This window comes from Electrona antarctica (genome assembly GCF_951216825.1).
Source record: "Electrona antarctica genome assembly, chromosome: 11".
Classification (NCBI taxonomy): domain Eukaryota; kingdom Metazoa; phylum Chordata; class Actinopteri; order Myctophiformes; family Myctophidae; genus Electrona; species Electrona antarctica.
The window spans coordinates 47,582,999-47,603,955 of NC_136792.1; the positions used below are offsets into that span (position 1 = coordinate 47,582,999).

The 20,957-nt window shown below is 44.4% G+C and overlaps 1 protein-coding gene across 1 annotated transcript in view; it reads right to left on the reverse strand.

Annotated features, from left to right (window-relative positions):
- LOC306932941 (S-adenosyl-L-methionine-dependent tRNA 4-demethylwyosine synthase TYW1-like) overlaps window positions 1-20,957 on the reverse strand; it is a gene marked incomplete at both ends in the record, with an annotated part of 43,377 nt that overhangs the window by 22,048 nt on the left and 372 nt on the right. Inside the window, 3 exons of the mRNA XM_079514914.1 lie at window positions 14,364-14,482; window positions 14,594-14,646; window positions 15,883-16,003. Of these exons, the coding sequence (XP_079371040.1) occupies window positions 14,364-14,482; window positions 14,594-14,646; window positions 15,883-16,003 (293 nt within the window). The remainder of the gene's footprint in view (window positions 1-14,363; window positions 14,483-14,593; window positions 14,647-15,882; window positions 16,004-20,957) is intronic.

The following is a 20,957-nucleotide window of genomic DNA, read 5'->3' on the forward strand; positions in this document are numbered from 1 at the left end:
TAGGAAAACACAGTGCTCACTGGGTTAGTGTGGTGTCTGGTGGTAGGAAAACACAGTGCTTACTGGGTTAGTATGGTGTCTGGTGGTAGGAAATCACAGTGCCCATATTTTCAGATGGTGGACAATTACAGTACATAATAATATTTGAGGTCCTTGACCTGAAAACGTTTGAGAACCACCGACAGAAACATAGGTTTTATATGAAACGGTTAGGATTCACAAGACATTTTGTAGAATGGGCCTAAGGTCTTGGTTTAAACTGCTTCCATCCTCAAAGGCGATTCCCTCAGGAGCTGTACAGTTCAACTATCGTGCTGCTGACAGATCTTCGTTGCAAATTGAAACTCTGTCTTGAGAGATTAGGGATGGCATGCACCGACACTGCTGCCGTTTCACTGCTCAATAGTGACTCTTCAGCGTTGGTCTATATCTATTAAATTAAAGCAACTAGAAGCTCGACAAGAAAAAATAAATTCTCACCCGTGTGAAGTGAGGGGCGCTCTTATCATCGTACATCATCATGACGTAACATGTCGATTTGCTCAGACACATATGACGTAAATTCTCCATGTATTGTCAATGGGAATTTAATCATCGTGTAGGACGAAAATAGACGATTTGCTCGTCTACATCTGATGTAAATTATAATTTCATTGTCAATGGCATTTCATGTTTGTGTTAGGACAAAATAACCGATTTGCTCAGACACCTATGACGTAAATTCTCCATTCATTGTCAATGGCATTTAATGTTTGTGTTAGGACAAAAATGAAGCAGAATATAGGAGGGGCTAGCGCTCCTCAAAAATGGGGGGAAGAATGGAGAAAAACAAGAATTGATTCAAATCAATTAATTACCAGCTGATGCATTATCTTCAGAATTGTGCTATTATCTGAAATGTATATATCTGTGTCTGTTTATGTGTGTGTGTAAACAACAACAGGATCTGTCCAGGTGAGTGTAGCCTAGTACAAAATGGAACCAAAGGACCCTAGAACAAACTCTGAGACTGTCCAAATGGACTGTTATAGGCTCATTTGGTTGTCCTTATTGGCTTCTAGGAGAAAAGCAAGACACTTCACTAATGTGATGTCCTTTCGAAAACCACAATTACTGGTGCAAACAACTACTACCTCTGTCGATAACTGCACTGGGTACATATCAATATTTTTGTAAGACACAATAAGAAGAGGTATTTTTTATAGATATTTGTATTGAAGGAGTGGAGTAATAACATTTTTGCAGTAAACAAGACAGTAATAATAATAATAATAAAAGTTTATTTGTAACATGAAATGCAGGTCAAAGTGCTTTACATGGCAATGGAGGGGAAAAAGCGAGGCATAAGACATTAAAATAACAGCAGTAAAGCAATACAGTGTGGACATGAACAACAAGGAATGTAAAAGATCAAGTAAAAGCTGTTTTAACCCATTTTGGGCGGGAACCCCTTTTGGTGTTTTAAGCATTATGTTATGCTTTAGCTATTGAAAAATAGCAGATCTACAAGCCCATAGCGCAATCAATTCAATTCAAGAATTGATTCAATATGAATAATAACCAGCAGCTTCCGTATAGATGTGTGTTTAATATAAGGGGGGTCCCTGCGGAGGTTGGTGCGGTGGTCCGCGGCAATGTTCCCTCTAATTTGTTTTCGGTCTGAGTAAACACTCAAACCTCCTGAGCAGACATCAGCAACTGCTGAGCAAACATACATCACCTTGACACCAACTAGCCCAACATGAGAGAATGCGAAGTGAGCGCCCCACACTTCACACAGGTGTGATTTTTTTTTTTGCCAAATGGATTTTGGGAGTGAATCAATGAATAGTTAGATAAGGCAACAAGTTACAACATTTTTTTTGGTAATATCAAGGTGGTAGGCTAGCAATTTTAGGAGCCTTTTCAGGCTGTGACCCGCCAAAGTAATCATATTTGAACTGGGGACCCCCCACCCAGACAAGCAACAGAATGGTTCCACATATAAATGTTGTGAAATAGCAGATGTCCAAGGTCGTTGTGAACTTGTGGATTGGCTATTTGCACAATTGTTGCCTCTGTCTTATATAATAATAGGGCTGTCAATCGATTCAAATATGTAATCGCGATTAATCACATGATTGTCCATAGTTAATCGCAAATTAATCGCATATTTTTATCCGTTCTAAATATACCTTAAATCAGTGGTTGTCAAGATTTTTCATATCAAGGCCCATTATTTATTCTGCATTTGAGCCACGGACCACCATTTGATGACATTTAGCCTTCCAGACCCAAACTAAAGAACTGTATTGATGTTGGTACCATTAGGAGAGATAACAGGCCAATGTTGATCAAATTAATTTTGCTACATTCTCAAATTGTGTCGAAGTAATGCAGATGTTTAACAATTTTTCAACTGTTGAGAGTGTGAAATTGAACCAAATGGACCCACTTGGTTTAATTGTACCCGCAAGACTTAAAGATCTCTAAGGGTTCATTTGGTTACCAAGTCTCCATCATGTAGCTGGGGACCACCTGGAACCCCCTCAAGGACCACTGGTGGTCCCCAGACCACAGGTTCAGAACCACTGCTTTAGTGCTTTTCAAAATACTCTTATCAACATGGGAGAATGCTTTTTTTTTTGCAAATGCCATGGAAGAGGGCAGAAATTCTCAAAGCATAAACTCCACACACACGCTGCGCGCACTCCCAGACGACGAGACCCCTCCGCTCCGCTCCGCCTGCCTCTCTCATGCAAGCACGCACACACACAGGCTGTCAACATTAGCTTTAGCAGGCATTAGCATGGTGCAAAAGTAACTGCTGTGTTTGTCTCCCGAAACTGTTCAGTTCAGCCTGCATGAACAGCGCTCGAGCGCTCGGTTTCTGCCCCCTCAATGTCGTAACTCTTCTATGAGTTGGCTCTGGGTCAAACCACCGCGATGGCAAATGGCTGTGAATGTGCGTGGCAATGGAATTGGCCAATGCGAACTCTATAATCGTAATACTTTGGCACAAACCAACTATTGGCGAAGAACAATATTGATGTAACTAAGAGTTTCGATGAGTTAGCTATATTTTATATACAGAGATTTAGAAGGAATAAGCGAAATCGTGAGGCGACAATTCCTCCTCCTCCGCTGTTTGTCTTCTCCAGTGAGGAGATCACAGTGGGCGGTGGCTTCCAGGCGTGTGTGTGTGTGTGTCGTGTGCGTGTGTGTGTGTGAGTGTGTGTGTGTGTGTGTGCGTGCGTGTGTGTCTGAGCCAATGGCGTGAGGGGAGGCAGTGTTGCCAGGTCCGCGAATTATAAGCGAGTTGGAGTGTGTGTAAGTAGTGTGTTGAAAGGTGTTTTTTGTGGGCTTTTTAAATATGCAGACTTGGCAACACTCAGCAAGAAGTACTCGGCAGTATGGTTGCCAGTGTTGGCAACTGTCGTGACAGAAATAAGCTAAGCAGCCTCCACGTTAGGCTGGAAATATGCAGGCTGGAAATATGCAGACTTGGCAACACTCAGCAAGAAGTACTCGGCAGTATGGTTGCCAGTGTTGCCAACTGTCGTGACAGAAATAAGCTAAGCAGCCTCCACGTTAGGCTGGAAATATGCAGGCTGGAAATATGCAGACTTGGCTGGAAATATGCAGACTTGGCAACACTCAGCAGAATGATCTACCAGTCGACTACCAGTGTTGCAAGTTTCCCATGCTAATATTGACCTGCCGATTCTTCGAATCAGCTGGTAAAAAGAAAGGAAGTGATGTATTTTGCATCACAGTACTTCCAGTTGCGCAATAACATAGTAGTTAAGTTGCATAACACTTAGCAATATTTGTGTAAAATGTGGAGTCATTTGAGCTTGCGTGTGCTGCGAGACATGAGAACAAAGCTGTCTCGAACTCCATGGCCATCGTCTTGGATTAGTGTAGCTGGATGAGTCAGGGCAGTGCTCTGTGTGTTGCTAATTTAAAGTTAATTAGTTAGTTAGTTTTTAATTACTTATATGTGAGAATAAAATAACTGTGAACTAGAAAAAGTGCCCTTCTGGGCACAGGTCTCCACCAGGAGGATAGGAGTGTGTGTGTGATGTTTGGCAAAATGTTTAGGAGTAAAATGTTGTCGTTTGTGTGTGTGTGTGTGTGTGTGTGTGTGTGTGTGTGTGTGTGTGTGTGTGTGTTGCGACTTGGCCTGTTGTAGCACCACCATGAGGCTGATTTGAAAACTATCAAGTGGCATTCCAATCCAATCCAATCCAATCCACTTTATTTATAAAGCACATTTTTATACAACAAAGTTGAAACAAAGTGCTGTACACAAAGAAATACTAAAAATATCAGGGAAAAAAGCAACAACAGTACATAAACAGGGCAACATAAGGACAATGCAGTGGAAACAGCAACTCTTAATCGGTATGTTCAAAAGCCAAGGAGTACAAGTGAGTTTTAAGACGTGATTTAAACACAGATAAGGATTGCGACGCTCTGACATGAGGTGGAAGTTCATTCCACAGTGTGGGTGCTACAACGGAAAATGACCTATCCCCCCGGGATTTCAGCTTTGATTTTGGGATCTTGAGAAGTGACTGGTCAGTCGACCTCAGGGCCCTTGTCGATGCTTTGGGAGCTACAAGTTCCGATATGTAGAGTGGTGCCAACCCATTTACAGACTTAAAAGCAAATATTAAAATCTTAAACTGGATCCTGTAACGCACAGGAAGCCAGTGTAGGGAGGCAAGGATCGGGGAGATGTGGTCATACTTCCGTGCCCCTGTTAAGAGGCGAGCGGCCGCGTTTTGGACTAACTGTAGTCGTGACAGACAGGCTTGGGTAACACCAACATACAGTGCATTACAGTAGTCAAGTCGGGTAGAAATAAAAGCATGAATAAGACGTTCGAAATCATTAAAAGTTACAGCAGACTTGACTTTCGCTAAAAGCCTCAACTGATAAAAACTGGATTTTACCACCGAATTGATTTGTTTGTCCAACTTAAAATCACTGTCCAATTTGACACCAAGGTTTGTGACCACCGGTTTTAAAAACGGTTGCAGGGGGCCCAAATCCAGAGAGGAGGTGTCACAGGCAGTGCTGGGTCTGAACACCATGACCTCTGTTTTACTTTCATTAAAATTAAGAAAGTTCAGGGCCATCCAAGCTTTTATGTCCTTAAGACATTCCAGCAGAGTGTTCAGGGAGGTGGTGGGATCTTTTTTATTCAGGGGCAAGTATATTTGCGAGTCGTCCGCGTAAAAGTGGTAGGGGATGCCATGCTTTTTAAAAATCAAACCCAGAGGAAGTAGGTAAAGAGAAAAAAGGATGGGTCCCAAAATTGAGCCCTGTGGAACTCCACAAGGGAGAGGGGCAGAGGATGATGTGGAGACACCTAGGGCCACGGAGAAGGATCTGTTTGACAGATAGGATCGGAACCAGTTTAACGCTGTGCCTCCTATACCCACACAACACTCTAGTCGGGAGAGAAGAATGTTATGTTGTAAAGTGTCGAATGCAGCTGTGAGGTCTAAAAGCACAAGGATGGCAGGGTCACCAGAGTCAGTGGTTCTTAAAAGGTCATTAAAAACTCTTAAAAGTGCAGACTCTGTGCTGTGAAATGCTTTAAAACCAGATTGGAAGACCTCAAGGAGATTATGTGCAATTAAAAACGACTGGAGTTGCAAAAGTACAGCTTTTTCTAAAATTTTGGAGATAAACGGAAGTTTAGAAATGGGCCTAAAATTTGACAATACAGAGGAGTCAAGGTTCGTTTTTTTAATCAGGGGTTCCACCACCGCCTGTTTAAAATAAGTCGGAACCACACCTGAAGTAAAACTGTGATTTATTATCAGTTGGACATTACGTCCAATAGTCTGCCAAACTTCCTTGAATAGGCGTGGTGGGACAATGTCAGTAGGACAAGATGCAGGTTTTAATTGAGAAACAATTTTTTCAAGGCAGGTAAGTGACACAGGCGCGAACTCATTGAAGGTAGCAGGGCAGGTGACAGTTATGGAAGGATCATAGCAGGGCATAACAATCTGGGCTCTAATAGAGGCAACCTTGTCAACAAAGAAGTGAAGAAATTTCTCACACATTTCTGGTGAGGCATCCAGGCTGGTGGACTGTGGAGTTACCAGGATGGAGTTGATAGTTTTAAACAGAACACGGGGTTTGTGGCAGTTGTTTGAAATTATATCAGAAAAATGTTTCATCCTTTCGGCTTTTACAGTATTCTGATAAGCTTTCCAGGCTTCCCTCAAAATCTCAAATGAGACCTGCAATCTATCTTTCCTCCACTTGCGCTCTGCTCTCCTGCATTCTCGCCTGGTAGCACGAGTAATGTCATTTAGCCATGGTTCACAGTGTTGTTTAGGACGCATGACTTTGAGTGGAGCTACGGTGTTAAGAGCGCTGGTGCAAGTGGACAGAAATGATGAGGTTAAATCCTCTGTGGTCAAAGAAACACCAGTGTCAGAGTTACAACTCTGAAACGCAGTCGAGAACCGCGCAGCAGTGGAGGTTCTTCCTCAACCTGAACCTAGTGGGAATATGCATGCACAGTGTCACCACAATCGGACGCTGCGTTGAGGAGTTGTGGCGATTTGTACAAAACGGGTACAAAGCGGGATACTCCTGAAAAGTTTAGAAGCCAATCGTAGCCAATCAGGATGGATTATGAGAAATCTAACAAACCTGTCTTGATCACATGACTATGGAGAGCATGTGTACCGATTTGCGTGAAATTTTAATAAAATCTGAAGGAGTAATATTAGAAAATGTGTTTTACATATGTCGGCCTCCTGGTGGCGCTATAAAGAGCAGATGTGAAAAATTCCAGGCAAAGGTTTTTCCTTGGCCTCTAGGGAGTGTGCATAGAGGTAAAAACACGGCCAGTTATAGCGACACCATGAGGCTGAGTTGAAAATGTTGAAGTGGCATTTCTTCCTCTGCCTAGTGGGAATGTACATTCACGGAAATCAAACAATGTGTTCATGATTTGTGGCATTTTGTTTGAAACTGAGCACTCCTGCGAACTTTGGAAGCCAATCTTAGCCAATCAGGATGGAGTCTGAAAAATCTGAAAGACATGTTTCGTTGAATGGCTCTAGAGAGACTTTGTACCAAAATCTGTAGGTGTACTGTCCAAAGCCGGAGATTAGCTGTCCAAAGACGGACGGACGGACACACGGACGGACACACACACGGACGGAGAGCAAAACACACTCTCTCCCCATGCCTTCGGCCTGGTGGAGACAATAATGTTGTTATCAAATTAAGATGTTATGAAGTGAAATCCAAAACTGAAAATAAACCGTGAAGGCCATTCAGCGTTCCACCCAAAGACACATTTCTTCCTCTAGTCTAGAATGTTCCCAGGTTGAATAAGGTGAGTTAAAGCAGTGTGTGGCAGCCACATACAACCCTTCACTGTCCTAATAAGGGCAGGTTTGTCCATTCTGTGTCCCTCCTGACACAAGCCTGACTTCGAACGCTTTTATAATGACCAAGCTAAAAAAAAGAAACAAAATAAAATCCATCTAAAAATCAACTAGCGATGGTCTATTTAAGCAATATATTACACTCGAGGGTGTGGGTTAACGTGATTATTGCCACGACAGTGATGCGGTAAGGAACGAGACAAAGTCGAGTTCCGCAAGCATCACTGAAGTGGCAATAATACAACAGTTACCCTTAAAACTAAGAAAATCGCTGAAAAAATATATGTTTTTAATGACAGATGTAGTCACTACGACCACAAATGTCCCAAGAAACTAGCTAGCCTAGCCATTATAATTAGCAAACAAAATAAAGGGGTTCGGTTAGAGATATATACTGTACAATAAGTAAGGAAAGGGAACATACACTACATTCTGGTCTATTAAACTATGTGAGGAGGAACATTTTGGAGGGTCTGTGTTGCGAAGGCTCTCAAATGGATCTCCATATATGGGGATAAAAGGCTGTCACTTGGATCTCCACGTATGATGATGATTTATGGCCCATATGTGGAGATAATGGAAATATCCAATGCTGACATCGGATTGATGTGGGAACCCCATATAGGGATGTACACGTGTGTCATCGTCATATGCGATTGGATAGCATTGTCATTATGACACACATATAACTAAAAAGTATAAAAGGATTACAGTCAGAGACTTAAGGTGGCAGAATATCTTCTAATATCTTTGGCCTGAGTCAGTTGGATAGGACGGAATATCTGGCCAAGCAAATTATAGAGCTTTTCATTGGAGGTTTCCACATCCCGGTTAAGTTCGTATCGAACACCACTGTCGTGGGTCCTAACTAAATAACCAGCACTGGTTTGAGCTATTTTACATGGTCCATTCGAGAACGGATTAGGGCGTACGGCAGTAACAGGATGTCGGAGGCCTTAGAGGATGGTGGTGGGACGGATTCCCCAGGAGCCAGGAGGTTACAACACCAGGTGGTATAGCTTGTGGAGCAGGTGCGCTTCAACAATCATCATTTGGGCCCAGGGCCTACGGGCTCTGGACGTTTGCCTCCAGAGTCTATGGGCTCTGGAGGTCCTGGGCATCAGTTGGTTAGATGCCAGGGACCCGAAGTGGTGGGACACACTTCGAGGTTCTGGACATCGGTTGGTTAGATGCCGGGGACCCGAAGTGGTGGGACACACTTCGAGGTTCTGGACATCGGTTGGTTAGATGCCGGGGACCCGAAGTGGTGGGACACACTTCGAGGTTCTAGACATCGGTTGGTTAGATGCCAGTGACCCGAAGTGGTGGGACACACTTCGAGGTTCTGGACATCAGTTGGTTAGATGCCAGGAATCCGAAGTGGTGGGACACACTTCGCCTTCGGAGCAGGTGGGCTCCGGAGGTTCTGGACATCAGTTGGTTAGATGCCAGGGACCCGAAGTGGTGGGACACACTTTGCCTTCGGAGCAGGTGGGCTCCGGAGGTTCTGGACATCAGTTGGTTATATGCCAGGGATCCGAAGTGGTGGGACACACTTCGCCTTCGGAGCAGGTGGGCTCCGGAGGTTCTGGGCATCAGTTGGTTGGATGCCAGGGACCCGACGTTGTGGGATTTCCATGTCCAGCAGAGATTGAAGGACCCGGCGTAGGACAGGAGAGTTCATCTTCAAAACGGCATGGGAATCGATTCTTGGGACAGCAGAGCAGGCTCGGACATCAAGACTACGATGGATATACCACCGATGGCGGAATCTACCGAGGAGCAGAAGATACAGCAGTCGAAGAGGAGCAGGAAGATACAGCAGCCGACGAGGAGCAGGAAGATACAGCAGCCGACGAGGAGCAGGAAGATGCAGCAGCCGACGAGAAGCAGGAAGATGCAGTAGCCGATGAGGAGCAGGAAGATACAGCAGCCGACGAGGAGCAGGAAGATGCAGCAGCCGACGAGGAGCATGAAGATACAGCAGCCGACGAGGAGCAGGAAGAAGCAGCAGCCGACGAGGAGCAGGAAGAAGCAGCAGCCGACGAGGAGCAGGAAGATGCAGCAGCCGACGAGGGTCCCGCTCACCAGCAAGACACAACATCCGAAGAGGGTCCAGCTCACCAGGAAGACACAGCATCCGACGAGGGTCCAGCTCACCAGGAAGACACAGCATCCGACGAGGGTCCAGCTCACCAGGAAGTCACAGCATCCGACGAGGGTCCAGCTCACCAGGAAGACACAGCATCCGACGAGGGTCCAGCTCACCAGGAAGACACAGCATCCGACGAGGGTCCAGCTCACCAGGAAGACACAGCATCCAACGAGGGTCCAGCTCACCAGGAAGACACAGCACAGCATCCGACGAGGGTCCAGCTCACCAAGAAGACACAGCATCCAACGAGGATCCAGCTCACCAGGAAGACACAGCATCCGACGAGGGTCTCGTTCACCAGCAAGATACAACACCCGACGAGGGTCTCGATCACCAGGAAGATACAACATCCGACGAGGGTCTCGTTCACCAGCAAGATACAACATCCGACGAGGGTCTCGTTCACCAGGAAGACACAGTTGGTGAAGGTCTGGCGAGACGCTTTCAATGGGGTGTCCCAAGGGCCAGAGAGCACTGGTGATGTGCTGGAGAGAGAGCACTGGTGATGTGCAGGAGAGAGAGAGCACTGGTGATGTGCAGGAGAGAGAGAGCACTGGTGATGTGCTGGAGATAGAGCACTGGTGATGTGCTGGAGATAGAGCACTGGTGATGTGCTGGAGATAGAGCACTGGTGATGTGCTGGAGATAGAGCACTGGTGATGTGCAGGAGAGAGAGAGCACTGGTGATGTGCAGGAGATAGAGCACTGGTGATGTGCAGGAGAGAGAGAGCACTGGTGATGTGCAGGAGAGAGAGAGCACTGGTGATGTGCTGGAGAGAGAGAGCACTGGTGATGTGCTGGAGAGAGAGAGAGCACTGGTGATGTGCAGGAGAGAGAGAGCACTGGACATGATCACCTCCCTGAAAGACGCCAGGGTTGAAGTGATGGCGTCGGGTTGTAGAAGCCAGGGTTGACGTGATGGTGTCGTGTTGTAGACGCCAGGGTTGAAGTGATGGCCTCATGTTGTAGACGCCAGGGTTGACGTGATGGCGTCGTGTTGTAGACGCCAGGGTTGACGTGATGGTGTCGTGTTGTAGACGCCAGGGTTGAAGTGATGGCCTTGTGTTGTAGACGCCAGGGTTGACGTGATGGCGTCGTGTTGTAGACGCCAGGGTTGACGTGATGGTGTCGTGTTGTAGACGCCAGGGTCGAAGTGGTGGCGTGGTTGAAGTGATGGCGTCGTGTTGTAGACGCCAGGGTCGAAGTGGTGGCGTGGTGTTGTAGACGCCAGGGTTGAAGTGATGGCGTCGTGTTATAGACGCCAGGGCCGAAGGGGTGGAGTGGTGTTGTAGAAGCCTGGGTCCGAAGTTGTGGACCACCCTTGATACGGTCAAAAGGGCGTTACTTCAAACTGGAACTGGGAAGGTGATGACTCTGTTACGTCGGAGGCTGAGGAGGTTGAGGGATGACGGTCTACCTGGCGTACTCACCTTCTGTATCGGTGGAGGAATTGGACAAGGAAGGCAATGACTTGGAGGAACTGAGAGGGCACCGAAACCAAAAGAAAGAAAGGAGGAAGCCTGGCAGAAAGTCATGAAGGAAGTGAGGGTTATGCGGTCGAGATGATAGCGAAGGAGCAGGCTGACGGGCTGTTTGGTGATCCAAGAGAGGTAGGGAAAGCTTTGGAGGAAATATTGGGCAGGGTCAAATCTGTAAGAGTTACCAGGAGTGGAATGGTCATTATAGATTGTATGGATAGAGATCAGGCAGAGAACGCAGTGGCAGGGGACGGACTGAACTTCAAGGGGAGGAAAGTTAGTATTTTTCATTTGGGAGGAAATCGAAGGAAGAAGGGAGTGATAGGGGGCGTACCACTATCAGTGAAATGTGAACAGTTTTTGGAAGTGGAAGGAGTTTGTGAGGCAAGGAGGCTGACGCGATTCAAGGAAGGAAAACGGGAGGACAGTAACGCTGTGTGTCTAACGTTTGAGGGGGAGATACCAGAGAGAATATATGTGGAGTATATGAGTTATTATGTCAGACCTTTCGAGAGAGCTCCACTGAGATGCTACTGCTGTCAGCAGTATGGGCATGTAGCGGCTGTGTGCAGGGGAAATAAAGTATGTGGAAGGTGTGGGAAAGACAACTGCAATGAGGACTGCAAAGAGGCGAAAGCAAATTGTATTCACTGTGGAGGAGAGCATCATGCAGGTTTGGCCCAGTGCTCAAGGAAGATCAAGGAGAGGACGGTGCATAAGATGAGAGGAGAATGGGGCATGTCATATGCGGAAGCTGTAAAGAAAGTGGAAGGATGCAGTAAAGAGAGTGGGGCCGAAAGAAGGCAGCAGGTGGAAAAAGGGAATGTGCACGCAAATGAGATCTGTATGGACAAAACAAAATTCCTAGCCTTTATAGCTATGGTAATAAACTGTGCGGTGGAAATAAAGAGGAAGTCGGAGAGGATCAAAATGGTACTGGAAGCAGCAAAAAGGTTTTTAAATGTCGATGACGTCACTGGGGATGATCTGGATAGTGTGCTGAGGGAGGAATTCACGGGGACTCAGACTCAAGTGTCTGAGTAACTGAATGGACTATAAGGGATGGGATCACTGGGTGGACAATGTTTGATTTTAAGTCACAGATAAGTGTATGGTGAAAGAAACCAGTAGGTGGCGGTAATGCACAATTCTGTGCCAACTGCCAATAAACCCCACAAGAAGAAGAAGAAGAAACTGGAACTGCATGGGTTGGCTGACTCTGACCCATTGACAGGGAACGCCTTTAATGGGTGGCATGTGATTTGATCTTGAGGTTTTTATGACCCACCGTAACATCAAAGGAAGAAAGCGGGACGCTTGGATGCCCTCAATGGGGTGGCCTGAATGGCTGACGTTTGCTGTTCAAGCCTCCGTATGCTTGTATTGGGGTGGCCTGAGGGGTCCACTGTTCAAGCCTTCTAGATATGGTACAGATTTCCATGGGAAATCTGGGGGTGGCAATGTGGCGATATCATGAGAGCATTGTCTGAACAGCATGATGATGCAAGGGCATCGGAGCTATATCAACCCTCCCATAGATGTTGGAGCAGTCGGAGGACGGAAGCGGAACGCTCTGGTGGATATTATGAGAGCATTGTCTGGACAGCATGATGATGCAAGGGCATCGGAGCTATATCAACCTTCCCATAGATGTTGGAGCAGTCGGAGGACGGCAGAGGCTTGTCCCATAGATGTTGGAGCAGTCGGAGGACGGAAGCGGAACGCTCTGGTGGATATTATGAGAGCATTGTCTGGACAGCATGATGATGCAAGGGCATCGGAGCTATATCAACCTTCCCATAGATGTTGGAGCAGTCGGAGGACGGCAGAGGCTTTGTTCACCGATAGGATATCGAGATGAAAGTGCAAGCTGACAGACCAGAAGTCCAGGTTCATAGGGACCGAAGTAGTCCAGCAAGGAGGCTGGACGGTCACTCTTGCAGAAATGACCATGAGCATAACCGGAGACGAACAGTCATCATGCATGGTACGGTAGTAGCACCCCAAGGGCCAGGTACGCTCTTGATGCAGTGGCTCGAAGAGCCAGGTACGCCTTCGATGGGATGGCCCAAGGGCCAGGTACGATCTTGATGCGGTGGCTCGAAGAGTCAGGTACACCTTCGATGGGGTGGCCCAAGGGCCAGGTACGCTCTTGATGCGTTGGCTCGAAGAGCCAGGTACGCCTTCGATGGGGTGGCCCAAGGGCCAGGTACGCTTTCGATGGGGTGGCCCAAGGGCCAGGTACGCTTGCAATGGGCGAACTGTTCAAGCCTTCTTGATATTTTACATATTTCCATGGGAAATCTGGGGGTGGCTGTTGCGAAGGCTCTCAAATGGATCTCCATATATGGGGATAAAAGGCTGTCACTTGGATCTCCACGTATGATGATGATTTATGGCCCATATGTGGAGATAATGGAAATATCCAATGCTGACATCGGATTGATGTGGGAACCCCATATAGGGATGTACACGTGTGTCATCGTCATATGCGATTGGATAGCATTGTCATTATGACACACATATAACTAAAAAGTATAAAAGGATTACAGTCAGAGACTTAAGGTGGCAGAATATCTTCTAATATCTTTGGCCTGAGTCAGTTGGATAGGACGGAATATCTGGCCAAGCAAATTATAGAGCTTTTCATTGGAGGTTTCCACATCCCGGTTAAGTTCGTATCGAACACCACTGTCGTGGGTCCTAACTAAATAACCAGCACTGGTTTGAGCTATTTTACAGTCTGGATCTGGGATTTACAGATGAATCAATTGGCCATCAGTGTTGGCCAATAATAACGTCATTGTGAGCTGATGAGTCCAGTCCAAGTTCTGAGGCACAGACGTGAATCTCTTGTTAGCCTCGTGTGGCCAGACTGTTTGCCGCTCGCAATTTTCAAATGCTTCCGTCATACAGTCTGGAGCAACGGAAGCTCTGATCGCGCAAATTGATCCTAATATAAATATAAATCATCTAAGCATATATATCTGGTTGCTTAGCAGAAATGAAAAAAAAATGTAAATATATTTTCCTGAATGGCACGAAAAACTACAGCACGTGTAGTTCCAGACTCTATACAGCATTCAGAGATTGTGGAATAGTTGTGTGGCTACGTGAGACAAACCTCTTGTCTTTTCTCCAGACACCTATACCTCCAGCAGAAGACACACTTGTCCATTCTCCAGACACCTATACCTCCAGCAGAAGACACACTTGTCCATTCTCCAGACACCATACCTTCAGCAGAAGACACACTTGTCCACTCTCCAGACACCTATAACTCCAGCACAAGACACACTTGTCCATTCTCCAGACACCTACCTCCAGCAGAAGACACACTTGTTGGCGCAGGCCAGGCTGGGAGTTGTCTCCATGCAGCGGTGAGACTCGATGCCGTAGAACGTGTGCTTGTAGCAGCCTCCTCTGCCTCGTAGCATAGACTATAGCATGAAGGGGGAAAAAAACACCTTGTTGGCTTTGTGGATTCCATTTAGGTCCCAAAAGTCTACAACAGTACAGCATGCTGCAAAGCGTTTGATACACTACCGTACCTTGGTCCAGCGGCAAAGTTTCACACCTGAGTGACTTCCAATTAGTTTGTATCCTGCACAGATAAAGAGAAAAAAAGTCGTGTAAGAAAAGAAAAACCTGCAGAAGCTATTGCTGAACAACTAAGAATCACATGATTACATTGTGGCTCAGTAGCTCACTCACAAACGACACATTCCGGGCAGAATATCACCACCAAATTTACATCACACATCAATGGTGTACTTATCATTGTACTGCAGCATTTTCTTGCAAAATAAACTAGCCTACTTTTGTGCCCAACCCAACTTCCAAAGACCATCTGTAAACATTTTCCCCCCTATCAGTAATGTGATCTATTACGTCACATTACCCACACTGAACATCATTTGCTGTTCATAACGGGTAAGGACTAGTATATTAAAAAATGCGATATTTGGGGCTTGATTAGAGCTTAATTTGACTTAGTTATTAAAATAAACGATGATAGCTTAGCATCCCGGACATCTGACTGTGTAACACAGTGGAGAAAGCTAGCGGATGTTGTGATCCGTAGAACCGGAAATGACATCGCCAGATTCGCTCTATTTGGTCAAAATCGGCATAATGGTGAAGTTACCGCCACCATCAGGACTGGGTATAATACTATAGCAGGGGTCTGCAACCTTTTTGAAATGAAGTGCCATGTATTTATTTTCTAGATAGTCAGTGTGCCATGTCATTGTGAACATGAATTTTAATGACACATCAAACATTCCAATATATTTTGATTGCCCACGAATATAACCTTTTCCCTTCTTGTAAAATGTTTACTTTCACATTGTTATAATGATTATGATATAATTAGAATCGGAGAAGCAATAATCCACTTATCTCCCAGACTCCCTCCCCAGTCAGAGTTCAGAGTTTTAATGCATGTAGAATTATGTGTAGGATGTTAATTTACATACAAATGTGAGGGCCTTCATTTATTTGACTTTTTTATATAGTTTATTTTAATGGCTTAAACTTTAGCTGTTGAGAAATAGGAGATCTACAAGCTCGTAGTACTGCACTCTGCTATTTTTAAAGTCTTGAAAATGCGTGCAATTCTTGGAATATATATATTCTTTCACAGCAAACGTTTTAAACTCATAACCTTGCTTCTGGGGTCGGCGGCCAATTACGTATAATTCTGGGGCTCCTTGACATGAAATAGTTTGAGAACCACTGACATAGAAAGATAGTTTTTTTCAGAAAACTGTCATTATTAGAAGACATTTGTAGAATCTAGTGTCAGGTCTAAATGGGTTAAGCCCAAGCTGTTACTCACCTTGCTTGGTCAAAGCTTCCCTCAGGGAAGGGGTGATCATCTCTCGTCTCTCGTCCTCTTTGCCCTTCTTCACTCCGTTCAACCTCACCATGTGCTCCTCTCCTCGCCTCTCCGTTTTGCTCTGTAGTGGCAGACAAACACATCGGGTGTAGTTTAGCATTTTACACTGCGGAATTTGCTTTTATTTTTCCTAGTTGAACACACTGCGGTTTCTGAATAGCAAATAAGCAAACAATATCTTATTTGCTTTTTTTTTTACCACATTGTGGTTTCTGAATGCATTTTTTTACGATGCAACACGTGTATATCTGTTTTATAATAATTAAGTGGTTAAATAAAATGGAAGGTCAGATTATGTGTTTATTCTGAATTTATAAAAAATATGTTTAATTTAAGCTCTCAAACTTGACTCAAATCATTGTTTTTTGTTTGTTTGTTACTACAAAATATTGCTGATTACTTTGGCAGAGATTAAAATAGGGTGCATTTTGCATCCCAAAACGCAGTTTATAGTTAAGGGACGCAATAAAACAACGACCATCCACGGGATGCACTACTGTACTGTTTTTTATTTATTTATTTATTTAGTTTATTTTGCAAGCTTTAGTTATAATAATCATTTCTTCTTCTGTTTTCTACATGAATATAACCACATTATAACCATTAAAAATGAAATTGTAGTTAAATGCTGCAATTAAATGCTGCAAAATATGACTCCTAATGTCGTTGAAGTGGGACTCATACAATGTACCATGGTGGGACTGCTTTGGTAATTACAATTTAGGCATTTAATCCAGAGTGATTTACAGTAAGCGAGAACAACACATGGTAATTGATGGTCTACGATCAAAACCAGGATCGGACCTAAAAAAATAAAAGAATTAAAGGGCTCTAGCTTCAAGTAACTGTGACAATAGTATAGTTTAATGTCCCCAACCAGAACAATGCTGGTACATGCTATTTTACGATATTGTTGAAGTTTACTCCACTTCAATCCATTATTTGTTTTATTCGATGCATTGTGAACAATAGCCAAGTAAGATAATTTTATATCCATTGGCCAATCATACGGCTCACTGCAGCTTATCAGTCAGTGTGAGGGGTGGTCAGATGTCTATGAACTCCGTATTTAAAAGCTTGAAGGCCATTGTCTGTGATGAAATCAACTACATGCTCTGGTAGGCTGTTGTTCCACATCCAGACAGCATTGTGGAGACAGGTTCTCCTCGTTTTGAGGGGGTTCCAGGGGGTCCCCTCCCAGCATTGTGGAGAAAGGTTCTCCTCGTTTTGAGGGTGTTCCAGGGGGTCCCCTCCCAGCATTGTGGAGAAAGGTTCTCCTCGTTTTGAGGGTGTTCCAGGGGGTCCCCTCCCAGCATTGTGGAGAAAGGTTCTCCTCGTTTTGAGGGTGTTCCAGGGGGTCCCCTCCCAGCATTGTGGAGAAAGGTTCTCCTCGTTTTGAGGGGGTTCCAGGGGGTCCCCTCCCAGCAAAATGAGAAACACTTTAAACATTTATGCCCTTTTTTCAGCAATTCGAACATTCGAAAATATAATCTGATTTGAAGTTCACGACAAGACACATAGTGAGCTTGTAGATCTGCAATGATTCAAATTTGGCTACTTTTTCTAAATCTTCTATTGTGAAGATCTGTTCAAATGTGACCAAATACAAATCAAACTGGGTGACATGAGAACAAGAGAAAAGTTGTCATGTTCTATAATATGTTCTATTCAAAAACCACAGACCGACATCAAGGCAGCCGTTTCAAACAACTCCCATAATCAGTGGCTCAGATGTATGCAAAGATCAAAGATTTTATCATTCTTTGTCAAGACCAAAGAACTTTTGTATGACATAAATAATGTATATTGAATATTACCCTGCCCGAGTGCCCGTGTCTATAGTTTAACAAATAGCAGATACTAGATCAGATACTAGATTAGATAGATATCAAAATCATGAAATAAATATTTCCACGATTTTTCAAAAATAGCAGACCTACAAGCTCGTAGCGCGCCCTATTTTTCAATAGCTAAATTATAACATGTTTAAAACACCAAAAGGGGTTCCCGCCCAAAATGGGTTAACAGCAATCTGACAAAGTGAAAATAGAAATGTCATAATATTGATATATTGAGTCGACAGTCGAGTCAGCGTGCAGAACTCAACAAAAGGTCGACATCCTGAAATTATTACATTTCTGTTGCATACAACAACTGTGCAATAATATCTCTCTCCCCGTTTGTTATCTGAAGAAGAACTTCCTCATATCAAGCTGCTACACCACCAGATCAAAATAGCTATATTCTATGTAAATCCATGCTTACAGAGACATATGCTTTTCATTGACAACACAGAAGATTCATGAATTACTGCCATAACGTTTCCACTTTCCTTGAGTATGAAAATAGGCATTAGTCATTAGCCAGCTAATGGCCAATTAACCCATTAAGAATGTGAAAGCATCTGTGTCATTTTAGATTTTAGCTATATAGCGCATTTGGTTTGCCATTTTTTTCAAGCGGACATTTTTAACTCAAATCTTTGCTTCTGGGGGTCCCTGGAACAAAACATAATATGCAGATGGGGGTCCGCAGCCAAAATCATATCATTTTGGGGGTCCTTGACGCGAAAAAGGTTTGAGCACAACTTTTATTAGCAACATAATGTACGTTTTTTTCAGAAAACGGTTAGAAGACATTTGTAGAATCAGCCTCAGGTCTTGGTGTAGAGGGATTGCATCCTGTGCCAGGAAGATTTCAATAAATTTAAATTATGTATTGAAATGTATTGAAATCCTTCTGGCACACAGTATTGTACTAAATTATTTTTATGCAGGACATCCTCTCTTTCGTTGTTTCCGTCTCAGCTGGAGGACAGTGACAAATGTCTGTCAATACAAAATGACCCGCTTTCATGCTTGAGATAATGTTTTATACTTTAATCGAGTCTAAAGTCAATTGACGCTTTAAACGAGGTTAGCAAAGGGTAGAGATTTTAAAGTGCCAATCCAGAACACATTACCATGTCTGTCTAACTGTATTATTACTCATGGAAGGGTAATGCATCACATGTGATGTGACCACACACAAGTGCGCGAGCAAGCCCGTGCGTGCGTGCGTGTGTGTGCGCCTTAGAGTATATATGAATAGAGACGGCACCCGAGTTCTCCTTCCATCCACTTGCATTAAGTTGCTCAGAAGCGCATGAGGCGATTTCACTCCTCCTTCCGGTTAGGAACAGAGTGCATTCTGGGATTGATTGGGCCAAAGACATGAACGCGCTGCCATTGCACTGAAACTGCGTTCACGTGTCATCATGAACGTGCGCAATGATAGTCAACGGACCAGCGCGTTCATGTTCTTGGCCCAGCGCTGCAATACCAAATTCGGCCACTATGTCCATTGCGCCTCAGGGTTTCCTCCGGGTGCCGCCTCTATTCATATATACTCTAAGGTGTGCGCACACACACACACACACACACGCGCGCACACACACGCACGCGCAGCCTGCCTGCCTGCCTGCCTGCCTGAGTGTGTGTGCAACTCAAGAACAGATGGAACTTGGCGAAGGATCATGCAGCTGCCGTGATGCGATTACTAACTTTTGGGTTAAGAAGGTTTAGAGAAGGAGGGAGACCCGCACACACTGCCACTTGCTGGTTTGAGGTATTTATTTAAGAGTCAAGGAAACGTTTCGGTCTTGCGACCTTCTTCAGACAACCATGCTATGCCTGAAGAAGGTCGCAACATTGATGCATGCTAGATGTATGAAAGGGTTTGTTTACATCTTGCCCCAATGCATTTCCAATGGAAGTCACATGGTTTGACACAACATTTGTGTTGTACGGCTTTCGGCTGTGTTTCGACTGCCCCCCACCCCTCATACAACACAACACAAGCATACATCAATCTGTCGTTCAATGGCGAGGGAAGTTACAGTCATCCTTGGCAAGCTGTAAAATCTAAGCATCTGACCCTGATTTTGCTATATTCCACACAGGCTTTATAACGAAGAGCAAATGGACCAGAGACAACAATTCAGTTCAATTCAAGCCCCTGCATCATGCATACAGTATACTATCTATATCCACACACATTCATCTGACCAGGACCTCAGGTGTTTGCCTTATCCCATTTTGGGCGGGAACCGTTTTTGGTGTTTTAAACATTATGTTATAATTTAGCTATTGAAAAATAGCAGATCTACAAGCTCATAGCGTGCCACCGAGTGGCGCGCTATGAACTTGTAGGTCTGCTATTTTTGAAAAATCGTTAAAATGTGCCTCAAATCTTTCAGAAAATTGTCATGAACATAGAAAACATTTTTTTTAAATTTCGACGTCAAGCCTGAATGGGTTATTCAAACTAAAGCCCATGTGTCTCCAGCTGCTTATCATCGACCAGACACCGGTGTACATTTTGCCTTTTCGCCTGGCTGAGTCTGAAGCGCGGCCGCTGCTAGCTAATGGCTCTATGGGCTCCGTGCACCTGGGGTACAGTATGGCGGCTGAATGTGGCCGGAAAGTAACTAAGTACATTTACTTTAAGTGCTGTACTTAACCCATTTTGACTGAGATCAGATTCTAAAAATGTCTTCTACATCCTGACAGTTTTCAGAAAAAGCTATGTTTCTATGTCAGTGGTTCTTCGATTTTCCAAAAATAGCAGACCTACAAGCTCGTAGCGCGCCACTTGGTGGCGCGCTATGAGCTTGTAGATCTGCTATTTTTCAATAGCTAAAGCATAACATAATGTTTAAAACACCAAAAGGGGTTCCCGCCCAAAATGGGTTAAGTACAATTCTGAGGTATTTGTACTTTAATTGAGTATGTCAAATTCTCTGCACTTTTACTTACTACTCCGCTTACATCTCAGAGGCAAATATTGTACTTTTACTCACACTACAATTATTTGACATCTTTTGATTGCTTTGTATACAACATGAGATGGGGCATTCTGCACGAGTACTTTTCATTTTGGTACTTTAAATACATTTTGATGCCAATACTTTTGTACTTTTACTCAAGTACATTTTGAATTCCGAACGTTTACTTGTAACGGAGTAGTTCTACATT